At 40.1% G+C, this 15,935-nt stretch overlaps 1 protein-coding gene across 1 annotated transcript in view; it reads right to left on the reverse strand.

The window, feature by feature from the left end:
- The window catches only part of pacs1b (phosphofurin acidic cluster sorting protein 1b), a 99,432-nt gene that overhangs the window by 37,859 nt on the left and 45,638 nt on the right, over positions 1-15,935 (reverse strand). Inside the window, exons 2-3 of the mRNA XM_033609765.2 lie at positions 5,101-5,188; positions 2,165-2,254 (exon numbers count right to left, since the gene is read on the reverse strand). Of these exons, the coding sequence (XP_033465656.1) occupies positions 2,165-2,254; positions 5,101-5,188 (178 nt within the window). The remainder of the gene's footprint in view (positions 1-2,164; positions 2,255-5,100; positions 5,189-15,935) is intronic.

Consider the following 15,935-nt stretch of genomic DNA (forward strand, 5'->3'; position numbering starts at 1 on the left):
GGTGCATTACCGGTTGTTTAGAAGCCTTAACTGTTGATTTGTAATGAGAAAATGTGCTGCTAAACACATTCATTCCCAAACTGCCACTATACTGCTACATGTAGCTACATGCTAACATGTGGAAATCAATCTTGGTTGCCAATGTTGTTAATTTCTCACGCATCACAAATTTCACATCATATTCCTGCTGGACCATGTATGGTTGTATTAAGAAGGTTTTTTTGGTGATTTTTCACTGCAGAAAGTATCGCTATACTCTGTTACAGTTATTCCCTGGCTGCAATGACAAAGACGTCAAGATGCGTGAGACCCAGAAACGCTGATCAATCACAGGGTGAATACATCTGTTCCAGCACAGAAAGTATGAGGAAACTAAAATGAGTAAAATACAGTGTTTTTTGTTGTTGTTTTTAAACAATTAAAGCATGTAAACATGGGTTTTGGGTTTCTACTACAACAAGAATGACCCTGAAAAATGAGCAAAGCAGGGCCTCTTTAAATACATCATTACAGGGTCAAGCTAAAAATTTCATTACTGAAACATATTATGAAAAACTCATTTGCGTTCCTTTTACCTAATTGGAAAACAGGCCCTCCAGGGCCTCGTGGCATTTCCGTTTCATTATTATGGCCCAAAATTCATTTGTGGCGGCTTGTGACAATTCAATTTGTTCTTTTGTGATAAATTGCACCAACATTTTACTAAACGAATGACACTGAAAACAGTACAAAAGACACGCACATCCCAATGTCCAATGGAGTGGATGCTGGACCAAAGAAACGTCTGGCAAAGTAGAAAACAAATAAGCCTCCACACCAAGCAGCTCCCGTTTAGAGGGATTTTAATGCAGAGTGACGTTTCAAGCCTACAGCTTTTCCTCAGACCTAATGACATTCCTATCAGCTTCAGTGGTTTTTAGTGCTAATTAGCAAATGCTAACATGTTAAGAAGATGATACACATTGTAAATATTATACCTGCTTAATATCAGCATGTTGGCATGCTAGTAAAGCCCCTGTCCCTGAGCTGCTAGCATGGTTCTTTACTCTTCTTCTTCTTTTTTTGTTAAAATAAAATCTAAAAGGACATATTCCAAAAAACAAGTGGTTAGTTTTAGCTTAAAGATGGTGCTGAGCACTACATGAGAAGATTAAAACTAAGCTACTGTAATAACAAGGACATTTTTGTGAAAAACAAGACTTGTGTTTTATTTGACTTCTGTTCATCAAGTTGTTTATGTATCTGTATCCGCCAATATTCATATTGTTGACTCCCATTGGCTTACTGGCAATAAGATGATATTCGCCGATGGCAGTGGCTGATGTTTTACTGTTGTATCGCATTGGTTTTGCTCCGGGCTAACAGCTTTCCACCATCATGTGGGTGATAGAAAATGTTTTTGGGATGAGCATATATCTTTCCCTGTACGCCTTCGGGACAAAAGGATGCAGTAAAATCATTATTGACCCATCAGAGGACACACTATATTGTTTCAGAAGAAGAAGAGAAGAAGAAGATATACTTTATGAATCCCTGAGGGGAAATTCAATTTTTTCTCTCAGTCATCATATACACACAGGCCTGAAATACACACACACAGGACCTATACGTGCATTACATGGAGAGCTGTCGGGGCCACCCGAGCGCCCTTCGAGTTGGGGATTCGTTGCCTTGCTCAAGGGCACTTGAGTCGGGGACTTATCCTGACGACCCTCCGGTTCCCACCCCAAGTCCCTATGGACTGAGCTACTGCCCCCCCAAACAATGCTACATTGTGAGCAACAAATCTGTGTTGAAATCAGCAGAAGGAGAGCTAAGTTGCTAAGTTATTTTAAACATTGGTATCAGCCTAGAATTTCACAATCGGTGTCTCCCTATTATGTATTTTATTATTTTTTGTCAGAAAACAATAGTGATTAAATTGGCATGCATTCTTTGCTCAGAAGACTTGATTTTGGAGAAAAAAAAACAACACCTGCCCCCAACAATTTAAAATAGTTCAGCTTGACATCTCTTAACTTTGCATCATTTATCTGTTGTGACATTTCCACCTTTATTGAAGTTATGTTTGGCAATGTCTGTTGGGTAAAAAAAAAAGGCATGATAAAGTTTTTGTTATCTTTTGACAGACAGGTACCTGACCTCTCTGAACTTTCGTCTTTACCTGCAGGGAGAAGGTGAGCTGCAGGTCGGTCTCTGTCAGCCCCGCTGAGGACAGCAGGATCTCGTTGGAGCGCAGGATCCGCTTGGAGCCCTGAGTAGGCGACAGGAAGAGGAGAGAGAGAGAGAAAGAGAAAAGACAAAAGAGAGAACGTCATGAGAGCAGGGGAAAGATGAGGAGATTATTGTTAGCATGCCCCGGCTAACTCCAGCAGAGTTGAAACAACAAACCCTCATCAACCACATGCAGAGAAGAGAAGCGTAGGACGGAAAGGAGGTTGAGACAGAGGGAGGTGAAGACGAGGAAACTGACGGATAGGAGGGAGCCGGGAGGGAAGATTGAGCAAGTGGTGGCAGCAGCAGCGAGGAAAAAGAATTAAAACCACTTAGATTGTATTATTTGCCAGAAACAGCAGAGAATTTATTGGTTTACTTAGATAGAAAACAAGATGGAGATGGCGAAGAGTGAAAACAAGCCAAGGAGCAGAAACTGGGAGTGGAGCCACAGCATTAAAAGGGAATTTAGACATCTTAAATTGGATTGTGTTGAAAACTACAAGGAATCTGTTGTTTTTCTTCAATTATGGACAAGATGGAGACGACGTGGAGTGCACGAAAAGTGCAACAGAGCAGGGGAGGTGAAGAAATACAGATGAATACACTAAATATGGATGAAGTGAGCTGATACACTCTTAATTTCTGCATCCTAACTGTATTTGTGGAATGACAACATAATAAATCCAACAAAAAAACACCATATTTTTTAAGGTTATTCATGTCAAAGGGATGGTTCAGATCATTTAAAGATGGGTTGTATGAGACACTTATCCATAGTCAGTATATTACCTACAGTAGATGTCAGTCAGTACGACCCCAGTTTGGAGAAGCAGACTAAAATACCAACACAGAAGCTAAGCAATTTCCTGCTGTAAAAAGGTCAGCAGCAAAATGTGTTTTAGCCAAAATCCTTATCAGTGTAAGTGCACGCTATATTTAGAATATTTTCACTGCTTTACCTTGCCGTCAGACAGCGATTTCTGACGGGGAACAGAAGTTGTGACATCGCTCTCTTCAAAGCCAGACTCCATTGAGAAAACAGCACTTAAACATCACTGAACACAGGTGTTTCTGGTCTACCACTGCCTTGATCGATTAGTTAGTTTGGATTCACTTAAGTCACAGAGTAACACAAACTGACTGATTGAGGCAGTGGTAGATCAGTGACTCCTGTGTTCAGCAAGCTAAAATCACCGTTTTTGTCATTGGAGTCTGGTGGCTTTGACAAGAGCATAGATAGGAAGCTGAAGCAGAAGGAGCTGTCTGAGTGAGTGAGAATATTTGGTTGGACTCCAGCCTGCTTTTCCAAACTGGTGGCATGCCGACTGACATCTCCATCCATCCATTTATCCAAAGCCGGGTCGCAGGGGCAGACGTCCCTCTCCCCAGCGACGCTTTCCAGCTCCTCATGAGGGACCCCAAGGCGTTCCCAGGCCAGACTAGATATACAATCCCTCCGGCATGTTCTGAGTCTGCCCTGGGGCCTCCTACCAGTGGGAGGCGACCAGGAGGCATCCTGATCAGATGCCCAAACCACCTCAACTGACCCCTTTCAGCGTGAAGGAGCAGCAGCTCCCTCCGGATGTCCAAGCTCCTCACCCTATCTCTAAGGTTGAGTCCAGCCACCCCACGGAGGAAACTCATTTCCATCGCTTGTATCCGCGATCTCATTCTTTCGGTCACTACCCAGAGCTCATGACCATAGGTGAGGGTTCGGACGTAGATGGACCAGTAAATCGAAAACTACGCCTTCTGCCTTGGCTCCCTCTTCACCACGACAGTCCGGCACAGCGGCGCAGACGCTGCGCCAAACCACTGATCCATCTCATGCTCCATTCTACCCTTACTCGTGAACAAGACCCCAAGATACTTGAACTTGAACTGACTGACATCTGCCATACGTTATACCCCGTCTATGGATAGGTACCTTATACGACCCCACTTCAAAAAATTGGAACTATGCCTTTACCTTGGCTCCATCTGCTGTTACAAAGACATCACATGATAACAAATTCAATACTGGACTTCTAATAATCAGAAACCAAGGCTGCAACATTCCTTTTTTTTTTTTTTTTCTTTAAAGATATTTTTTGGGGGCATTTTTTGCCTTTAATGGACAGGACAGTTAAGTGTGAAAGGGAGAGAGAGAGAGGGAGAGACATGCAGCAAAGGGCCACAGGCTGGACTCGAACCCGGGCCGCTGCGGCAACAGCCTTGTACATGGGGCGCCTGCTCTACCACTAAGCCACCGACGCCCCGAAAGCTGCAACATTCCTGATCCTCTCAAGTGAAGGCAAGAAGTCATTTAGAGTACAACGCTGTGGAGGAGTTACACAAGTATTTTGGCTGTAAACAGAGAGGAGGAAGTGTGTCCAGATCCAATAACCTGACTCAACAAAACAATGAACGACTCCTACAAAAACGGAAACTTTGAAGGAAAAAAAAAGCTAATTTTGTGGTGTATTCAGCAGCATTTCAACATCTACTGCTCTTCTGGTTTGGCTTACTTAGAGTAAGGGAAATTCTTTGAGTCCTTAAATACAATTTTGCTGTTTTAAGCTAAAGAAATAAGTTCTTTAATTAAAGCTGCTGACTAAGTCACTGATGAGGCTTTTTTTTATTTCCTGGAAAGTTTAATCAGACATTACAAACATTAACTTTGACCTATACTATGTTCTATACTCATTCAGGTGTTTTCATTGGCTTCTAGATATATTTAAACATTATATTTCTGATTGGATTGTATTTCCATGTTCAAAAGTCTGGTTTGGTGAATGAGATTTAATCTATTTTAGCAGTTCTGGTTTTACAGTTACCATTTTGAACCTATCCCTTCCACTACTGCTGCCCATTTCATTGCCTGGCTGTAGAGATATCACATACCTGCAGTTTGACAGCGATGACCACAGAGGTGAGGTCTTTATCCAGCTCCTTCAGCATGATCAGCTTTTTCAGAGTCAGGTTGAACAGCCTGTGGACAAGACACAAGGACACTTAGATTGAATGACATCATAGCCCCCTACCCCTACTCCAAGTCTCTTAGACCTCTTAGATCCTCAGAACAATGTCTCTTAACTGTCCCACGGTCGATCTGGTGGGTAAGGGAGATCGTGCCTTTGCAGTAGCTGCTTCAAAGCTTTGGAATAGCCTTGCACTCTCAATCAAATGCTCCCTCTACCTTGACACTTTTAAGACAAATGGTAAGATGCACATGTTCGCAATGGTCTTTGGTTACTCCTAATGGTTTTGATATTTTAGTATTTTATAAGCTTTTCACATATGTAATTGTTTATTGTTCCAGTATTTATTGAGAGTGCTGTAACATTCGGAGAACGTTTGCACTGTCAATTTATGTCCACTAAAAGTGCTTGATTCGCCACTGACAGGCTCAGATTGTTATTCAGTGTTTGACAACATTATGGAAAGGATCCCTACAGAGACAGACCATTTTGTTTAAGAGTAAGATCCTTTTTGTTTAACCAGAAACAGCCCCAAAATCGCCATCAACAGTTGCACCAGACTCCATTAAAATAAACAGTTATTTTAGCGTGTATAGAGTCAGCATATCATCGCTGTCCGATGAAAAACATGTATCTCCACTTTTGATGATTTTGACTTTCTACGTGCTTTGATGGACACCCAATGGAGATACGTGTTGAATAGATGAAGTAATAAAACATCTTTCCATTGGTCATTTGGATACCCAACGCTAACGGTTGCTAGGGAATATTATGGACACTATGCACTGTAGAAAGTCAAAATCGTCAACATCAGACAGCAACGATATTTAACAGTGTTTATTTCAGCCAAACCAAAATTGGTGATTGTCGGAACAGTGGAAACTAGACAAACTAAGACAGGTTTATTTTGTTTCTGTTGATTTTAAATGAAGTGTGTGTACGATAATAAAATTACCGTTAATTTAAATGGAATCTGGTGAGTTTGGAAGACACAAAAAAGAGACCAGGTTGAAAATACAAAACTTAAACTTTAACGAGCTGTAAGCCAAAAAAGGCGCTCAGCGTCTTTGCACGCAATGGGAACCGACACCTACTCAGATTTTTGAGCTCTTTATTTCCCTACTTATACAATTCCCTGTCAAAAACATTAACTCTGCCTGGAAAGTGCAAAATGGATGAGAAGCTGTCAAGAGGTGGGGGGAAGCTTCCTGGTGAACTTTTAATTCAAAGTCAGCAGAAACAAACATCTTCACAACGAGGTGTGGATTGATGACAAGCTCTGAAAACATTTTTCTTTTAATATTTGGTGTTTGTCGTTGATTGATGATGAATGAGCAGAGCCTTGCTGGAGAGTTAGTGCATATTTATAGATATATTTTTACCTATTTTAATATTATATTACATTTTCTATTGTGAATTTTTCAATTTTATATTACGGCTCTTGACTTACGCATTGTATTCATCGTTATGCAACAAAACACAAGACAAACAAACTATTTTTGTGCCTTAAAAACATGCATGTGTCATCCTCTTTCTGCTTCATCTTCACTTTCTGACTCTCCAGTGAAGCATCAAATAAAAGCAAAACCAAAATGAAAAGTGACACCTGAAGAGGTTTTTAGTGCAACTTTGTGTTTTTTCTGATGAAAAACTGTTAAAAAAAGATTCAATTACGCCCCCGACGGGACTGAAAGTGGTTTGCTATTTTCGTATAAGGGTCCTTTTTTCTAACTGACGCCGACACTTCACGACACGTCAGCACACACAAAACGTACAAAATCATGCTGAATGTCTTCAATTTGAGGAAAAAACGCTTGTGTAAGTACAATTTGCGGCTCAGCTACAAGTTCCCAACTGTTTCACACACGTAAAAATGCACTAAAGTTACACACAAAGATAGACAATTGTTCAAAAACACAGAGACACAGACAAGAAGCACTGAAAGAACTGAAATGAAATTGGAGAAAAGACACACACACACACACCCAAACAGCAGCTGTGCAGCCAGTGGTCAGTCTGTTCAATAATTCACCTCCAGGGCTTTAGAGACAGAAAGTAAACCACTAAAATAGACCCGCAGGGGCCGCCGGGAGGGATTCAGAGAGGTAGCGAGAAAACAAAGGAAAAATGCAGAGATACAGATAGCATATTATATGAAAGAATGGCATGCAGGAAAACATGAAAAGACAGACAGGCTGACAAAGAGAAGAAAGAGACAGGGAGGGGAGATAGAGAAAAATGACAAACACAAAAGTGATGAATACAGACAAGAAAAAAACAAGCAAGCAGTCAGACAATGAAGGAAAAAAAGAGACATGAAAATTGAGGGACAAATTCGAGAGGGAGAATAGAGATGTGAGGATGAAAGAGGCTGACACAAAGAGATGAACTATCTGACACTGCAAATGTAAAAAGAAAAAGTGACTTCTTTTACAGGACAAGATTATATTATTCAGAGGACAGGAGAGAAAAATGTAACACTGATTCTGCAGTGTTCCTATTATGCTTCTAATACTGTGCGATAACGCGCAATAGGACATTTAACTGCACGGCTCATGCAACCAGTAACAGCTGAAGAAAACCAATGAATTTGCAAGAGCAAAAAAAATCTGAACATAGGGACAAAAATTTGTACATTTCTGATTGTTTAAAGTGATTTAGAAAATGAATAAAAAATGAAATACATAAATAAATCTATAGCCATATTTCCTCATCAATGCCTCTGCACAGAATCAGGAAGAGGAGAAATAATAGAGGAAAATAGGAAGACATTACGTCAGACAGAAGGTTAGGGATACATAGGACAAATATGTACTGCCTTTGCCAAAAGACACCTAATTAACCATTTAATTGTTTACATCCATGTCTACTAGATTCTTATGCAGCCATGACAGCTGACAATGCTTCAAATATGGATGTTGTTGCAAAGAAGCTACAAATTCTAAAAGGTTTTCAAGACGGATACCCAAGATGAGTGTCACCAACTCAGTATCTGATCAAATGTCTCCCCTTCTGTTCAGTTATGACATTGAAAATGGCCAGAAAAGTGAAAATTATGATGTCACAGTGAAGCTGACTTAGACATTTGTGTGAAATTTTGTTGTAATTTGTGTACGAATTATTGAGTTACGGCCAAAAACATGTTTTGTTTTTTAGGTCACAGTGGTCTTGACCTTTCACCACCAAATTCCAAGTCGTTCATTGTTGAGTCCAAGTGGATGTTTGTGCCAAATTTGAAGAAATTCCCTTAAGGTGTTCTTGAGATATCGCGTTCATGACAAGAATGGGACAGATGGACGGACATTTGTACGTACGTACAAGCAGACAACCTGAAAACATAATGCCTCCAGCTTTGGCTATCACCAGCACGGAGGAATAAAAATGTCAACATTTTCAGGGTCAAACTTTTTAACTGTGAAGATTTGTGCTGCTTTTCTGTGTTTAAAAACATCTTTAAAGCAATAGGTTTTATTATAGGTTCCCAGTGAATAACAGTAGCAATATGAAGGTGTCACCTTGGTATCAGGTAACTTTTTCAGTGTTTCCCACAGAATTTAAATCTAGGTTTGGCTGTAGGTGCCTTTGTGATCATTCTGTGTCCCCTCTCTAAACTGGGAGGTTATTACGGGCTGTTGAACGCAGTGCAGGTGGACGTCTTCATGCTTTTTTTGTTTCCACGGCTGGAGTTTGTTTGTAGTTGTGAGGCGGATCATTGATCAGTCAATCAGTTTGTGGTTGGATTAGTTGATCAATTCAAATCAATTAATTAGATCAGAGGAGGTGTTGCTGCCGAGGCGAGTGACAGCAAACTTTTAGACCCAGCGCTGGGTCATGGGATGCACGGTTTCCATGGTAATATAGCCAGTTTCATCTAAAGTAGGGCTGCAACTACCAATTATTTTCATTGGACTAATCTGTGGATCATTTTTCTGATTCATCCATTAATCATTTAGTCTATAAAATGTCAAAAACTGCAGCAAGAGTTAATCACAATTTCCAAGAACCCAAAGTGACATCTTTTTTTTTTTTTTAAGATATTTTTTTGGGCTTTTTGGCCTTTATATGATAGGACAGGCTAGTGTGAAAGGGGGAGAGAGATGGAGGGAGTGACATGCAGCAAAGGACCACAGGCTGGAGTTGAACCCAGGCCGCTGCGGCAACAGCCTTGTACATTGGGGGCCTGCTCTATCCACTAAGCCACCAACGCCCCTCAAAGTGCCATCTTTAATTTGCTTTTGTCCAACCAATTGTCCAGAACCCAGTTTACAACTTTCAAATATGATTAAGAAAAGCAGCAAATTCTCACATTTATGATCAAACTTCCAACTGTTTGACATATTTATTTTTAGAAAATGACTGAAATGATTATTCAGTTGTTTAAAAAATTGAATTTTCTCTCGAAAAGTAATTGATTAATCAACTAATCATTGCAGCTATAATGCAAAGTAGCTTATAAAAATAATGGACAATATTAAAATGAAATGCTGTTATTTTTTTTTCTATATGAATTAGGAAACATACGTTTCCCCTGCATCGCGCCTGGGCACTCTGCTGCTCCGTTAGTGTCCTGAATGGTATATATATATGTTCAAAAAATCCTCCGAATAATTGGTCCAGCTCCAAAAATAGCAAATCAACATGTGGCAGCAAATGCAAGTATCTTAGCGGGCCACCACAAATAAATGAATGTGTAGAAACCCTGATTTTTTAGACTTAAAATCACTAATTCATGAAGCAAACGCGATGAGGTGGTTTATGAGTCTCTATAGAATGTATTCAGCAAGTTTCCCAGGGTTCAGATACTATCTACTATCACTTCCCAACCCTGCTCTGTTTACAGCCTGCATCCACTTAATAATCCATTTCAGGTGATTTGGATGACTGAAACAATAGAGAAACGTAATCAACACAATCAATGAGAAAACAATCGGCCGAGCTCTATACAGAGTAGATCAATAGTCCGGGCAGGCCTGTGGGGAGAAAAAGAAGTGCTGATACACAAACACACACACTCCAACTTCTAGAGAAAAGATTAAAGGCAGACAGAGTGGACAGAAAAATTGCACCCCTGATCCAAACACACCTCTCCACCCTCAGCTCCCTCGCATCTCACCTGGGCCTTCCTCTAAATCCACCCTACTTCACCGCCTTTCATCTTTATTACAGCGCTCCCATCCCAACACTTAAAAAACGGAGTGGCCCGACTGCTGACGCAACCACTGTAACACTCAGCCACAAAACACCGAGAGCCTCCCTCCTCGGTCCCGAGGCTTTACGCGCGAGATCAAAGTGGCCAGGAGAGGCAAATCCATGAATAAAAACAAATCAATTTTTCTCCTCTGATAGAAAGGGCAGCTAAGTGCAGCTTCTGCTTACACCTGCTGGATGTGAGTGCAGTGAGTAAAGGTGGAGAGGAGGCAGGAGAGGACGGGTGCCAGGGGTCGATCTGGGATGGGACTAAAGCACCTGAGGTAAGCCATTAGGGAGACAAGGGGGGAAAAAGGATGGGGCAGAAGGGGTGGGACAGTCAGACTGGAAGATGGATAGGCATGTAGTCACGGAAGAGTCACAGATGAACTGGAAGTTGTGGCTTTGGCGCTGGTGCCTTTCAAAATAAAGACCATGTCTCACATTGTTTTAAAGAGAAAGGCCAAAATCTCCCCTCAAAACCTGAGCACATGTCCGTCCAGATTATATGAATCTCTTTAACCATAACACGTCATTCGGAGAGTCTAAAAGGACGTTTTGTGCGATGTCAATCTTGCCAGTTGGCGCACATCAGAAGGACATCATTGGTTTGTACCTGCTCAGTACCGTTTCTCTCCAAGAGTGTGATCAATCACAGAGCTGACGAGACGAGTAAATGTTTATGACACCGCTGGGACCTTCACCGCCGGACATCATAGCTGTGGGTTATAGCTTCTGGAGGGTCTTAAAACTCCTCGAAAGCCCGGGCGTTATTAATCAAAACTCAAATAAGATGTCATACTGACGGTGCTCGTTAAGCAGTGACACAAATCTGCACAGGATCGAGACTGAAGAAATGTTAGAACCTCTGCATGAGGTTGGTTAATGCCCCCTAAATGTGTGGAAAATGCCTGGAGATTTTCAATGGGAAGTTAAAGGAATACTTAACCAATAAAATCATCATTTGTATATCAATTCCTCACCCTGTGTTACCTTGAATTCATGAAGAAAACTTTTGCCAGCATGCCTCCAGTAAACACAAATTCTTGATGAATTGTAGACGGGGGGAGTGCGTTTAACAGCTAAACTACACCAATACACCAAGTTTTGCTGCTGTTAAACGCTGCAATTCATCAAGAATTTTCTCAGTTTTTCTTGATTCAACATGGAAGAAAAACAGTTTTCTTTAGAAATTCAGTGTATCACAGGCCGAGTAACTGATGTACCAATAATCTTTTTGCGGGTAAAGTATTCTTTTAAGCTCAAGAATTGTGGAAACAAACTGTTTCCATATTTTCAATATAATTGTCTTATGGCATACTATGGTTATAAGTATGCCCAGGGTTGCAAATTTCTAGAAATTTTCCAAGTAAATTTAAGCTCTGAAATTTTGGGGGGGTAAACTATAAAACTATAAAATTTTTACCTTTTGATAGTGAACTTATTCGAGGGGTAAAAATTTGAATGCTAATTACAATTTTAAATGAATTAACTCTAGAGCGGTGTAAGCAATACATTTTAGGTAATAACCCAGTACTTTATAGTATCAAAACCTTTCCGGTCAAATGACACCTGCATGTGATCCTTTTTGTACCCAGATCTAGAAAAAAATGGCTATCTGTATGGTTTTGCTCGCAGCCAATCACTGCAAGTGTTCTTTGATTTAACGCAACGAGTGATTGCCCAACTACCACAGCTGCTACAACTCGTACAGCCTGTGGTGTGGTGATGGTGACAGAGTTGGGAGTTCAGGGTACAAAGAAGCCAGCAAAACGTCCTAAAGTACAGTAGCTGTGTCTCAATTCAGGGGCATTTGAAGACTGATTACGTCACATTGGCACAACAAAGGCGGCCGAGAAATGCAGCCTTAATGCGTGTCTCATGGCGGCGAATCATCTCCTCTAGTAGTATCAAATTTAAAAAGAATATATATAGTAACAATCTTTGGGTCCATAATTCAGGGCTAACTACCTTACCAGCTTACTCCTTCTTTCGTCAAGCACAGCTGGATGCTAGGTTCAGTTTGGCTGATGCGGTCTTCAAAGGACGTGGCCAACATAGACCGTGAAGGCCGCATCCTTCAAAGGCTGTAGACACAGCTATTGTACTACACTACACCTGTGGTGTCTGGCGGCATTTCATGCAGCTAAATGCTTCTGTTCATATGATGGTTATCAAATAGAGTAGAAAAAAAAGGTGCCAAATAAAGCAATGTATTGGTATCGATATCACTTTTAGAGTAAGGGTATGGGTACTGGTATCGCATTTTTTTTTTTTAAATGGCACCCAACTCAATTTAACCGCTAAGTTTTTTTTTTTTCCATTAAAAGGGTTTACAATTTCATCTGTTTATGCTCTGTTTCTAACTGCATATGACAAGCTATAAACAGCCTGAGCAAATAATGGTAATAAAACAGAAATTTAGGGGTTTTGTCCAACAATACCCTTGTAAAGTTCCCACCTTAAATATTCCCAGAATTTTGCCACCCTAGCATAGTAGCACGAAACTCTTAATCAACTGCTCAGTGGATTTCTACTTCCATGATACAACAAAGTCTAAATTCCCCTTGAGAACTTACAGTAAATATCCAAGCTGTACTTCATTGTTGCTCAGTAAATGGATACGGGCACCAGTGGGACTTCTGCATTACTACAGCTGTACTCGGCTGAAACACAAGCCTTCCATTAAAGCACAATGCTGAATATTAGTTGTACAACATCTTCTTAACACAGCCGACAGCAGAAGCACTATTAGCTGCACAAAAACCATTCAAGAGTGATTTGTACAAAAATGAAAAGGGAATGGAAATACGAGACATCCATGGTCCATAGCTGCTGTTTTTATTAATTTTCTGACACTTCTCTTATGGGAAAATTACCACAGCACCTCGGCCGTGACCCCTGCACTCTTAACTCAACTACTGTAAAAAAAAAAAATCCCCCTGGATGAGACAATCAGCCAATTGTTTAAAAAAACAAAACAAAACAGCTCAAGTCCCGACTGCCACACAGTTACAGCACTTGTCACCACAGCTGACGAGAGGAATCACATTGTAAAGGTCACAACAGTCCGCCTGCCACAAACGCTTCCTCTCCGGTCCAGTTCTCACTTCTCTGGGCCGTCTCCCCGACAGCCTGTCACTACACCTCGACAGTCACTACACATTATTATCAATCTGGACAACAGACCAGACAAGAGGGACTCAAAGGAAAACACACCAGGGTGCGACGGCAAGGGGCAGTGCAGCCACTAGGAAACACTAAGGCTTTTGATTGTACAGATAAGAATGGAAATATGGGAGCACAGCATCGTGTTTCTTGCACAAATAATTACAAACCTGCTTCTACACCGCAGCAGCTGGGATATAATTATAGGCTGCAATATATAATGGGGAAAAAAACAACCAACCAATTTGTCTTTCAGGGAGTCGAGCTAAGCCAGGATTTTGATTAATTCCCAATAGGATTTAAATCTCTAGGACCCGAAACTGGTTTTTATACTAATACAAGGGTTCTGGCTGTGTAAACACTTCATGTATTCATCCAGTGAATGTCAAAAAGTTGTTTTGACAGATTTGTTGTAAATACATTAATTAATGAAGCTGCACCTGCTCTGTTTCTACCTTTCTTAACAGTCTTTCTGTTTCTCTTTTCAATTCACGGCATTTTGATCAACTGCACTGTATTTAAAGTACCAGTTATTTTCTAACAGATATAAGTAGGTAAACGAGAAAAAGGATATACTGTTTGACTGATTAATTGTCAATAAATCTGCCAAGTATTTTCTCAATTAATCGTCAGGATTTTTCACTATGATAATAAGCTAAAAGAAAAGCAGCAAATCAATCATCGAAATAATTAATTGTTTCAGCTTTCGATATAGAAACATTTCAAACGAGGCATCATTAAAGGATACAGATGGTGTTATTCTTTATTTTTTACATTGTCAACAAATCCTATGAAAAGACCAACATCAACTAGGGCTGCAACTAACAATCATGGTCATTTTCGATTGGTTGGGTGTTCATTATTTTGTCAATAGAAGTCAGAAAATACTGAAACATGCACTGTATACACAGAGGCCAAGGGGACATCATCAAATGGTTATCTGAAACAGTCCAAAAATCCAAAGCTTAGCTCAGTTTATCATCATGTACGGCAAAGAAAATCATCAAATTCTCACATTTAAGTATTATGAAACTAGCAAATGTTTGGCTTTTTTGCTTGAAACATTCCTAATACTTACCAATTTTTTGTCAATCGACTGATCGTTAAAAGAACAAGAACTCAGTCTCTCAATAGTTTCTGACCTCCCCGGTGTCTTTATGGCTCTCTTTCCTATTTAGGGCATACATTTTTAAAACAAATATATAGTTTCAGTTTTTAAAAATACTTAGTAGTATCCTTAACTAGCTGGGCACTGTAGTTTTTTAGCAAACTTTACTAAAACAGGAGTAAATAGTGCATTTGTTGGGGACTATTTTATGTGGTGGATGAATACACATTCTGTAATCTGGTGAGCACTTCCTCCAACAGAACCAGTGTATGTAGGAGCTTTGATTACTGATTAATCTGCCCATTATTTTCTTGATTAATTAATAAATCATTTGTAAATAAAATGGCAGAACGTAGTGAAACATGCCTCATGTAATTTCCCAGAGCCCAAGGTGACGTCTTCAAATGGTATGTTTTATATTAGACCAAGTAAGTATCTCCTCCGGAGACCCTAACTTTTGTTTGGTATGCATTTTCAATTTTTCCGAGCTATTTGAGATTAGTAGCACTTGAAGTATAAAAAACAAAATGATAATCAATGATAATAAATAAATAAACAAATAAAGCCCCAATACACTCAAACGAGACAACAATAAAGCCCTACTGTCCTCAAAGGAGACGATAACGAAGTCCCAATGTCCTTTATCAAGCTGATGAAAAGTTTGCAATGTCTGCAAACAAATACTTCTGTGGCGCATTTTAAACTAGAAACGTTATCTATCATAAATAAACAAGTTTCAACTCTAAAATGTGATCAGGTTTTGGACCTTGTCCACTTTTGCTTCGGGATTGGCTGCAGACTGACTTGGCAGAGAAAGCGGCCATCTTGTTTTAACATGGATTAATGTATTGTGGTCTTACTACCACTAGATGGCACAAAAGAGTGTCCACGGACGAGGACAACAGGTCTATCTTAAGTAGAATGACGTATAAGGTTAAGTAAGCCCAAAACATAATATCCTCATATGAGGACACAATAGTTTAAGCATGCATGAAGTTCATATCAATGTATGAATCATATTATATAGGTCACCTTTCCTTGTAGTCTCCTTTAGAAAACGTGAAAATATGATAAGCATACTAACAGAAATCAATCACCTATTAAAAGTCCCTGCACCACACACCAAACTACAGTTGACGATCCTAAACTAGCTGGGCACTGTAGTTTTTAACGAAAACGTTACTGAAACGGGAGTAGTGTATTTAATAGTGCATTTGTTGGGGACTATTTTCAGTAGTGGATCAATACACATTTTCTAATATAGTGAGTATTTCTGGAACAGCGTGTGTTGGACT

This window comes from Epinephelus lanceolatus, chromosome 22 (assembly GCF_041903045.1).
Source record: "Epinephelus lanceolatus isolate andai-2023 chromosome 22, ASM4190304v1, whole genome shotgun sequence".
Lineage (NCBI taxonomy): Eukaryota > Metazoa > Chordata > Actinopteri > Perciformes > Serranidae > Epinephelus > Epinephelus lanceolatus.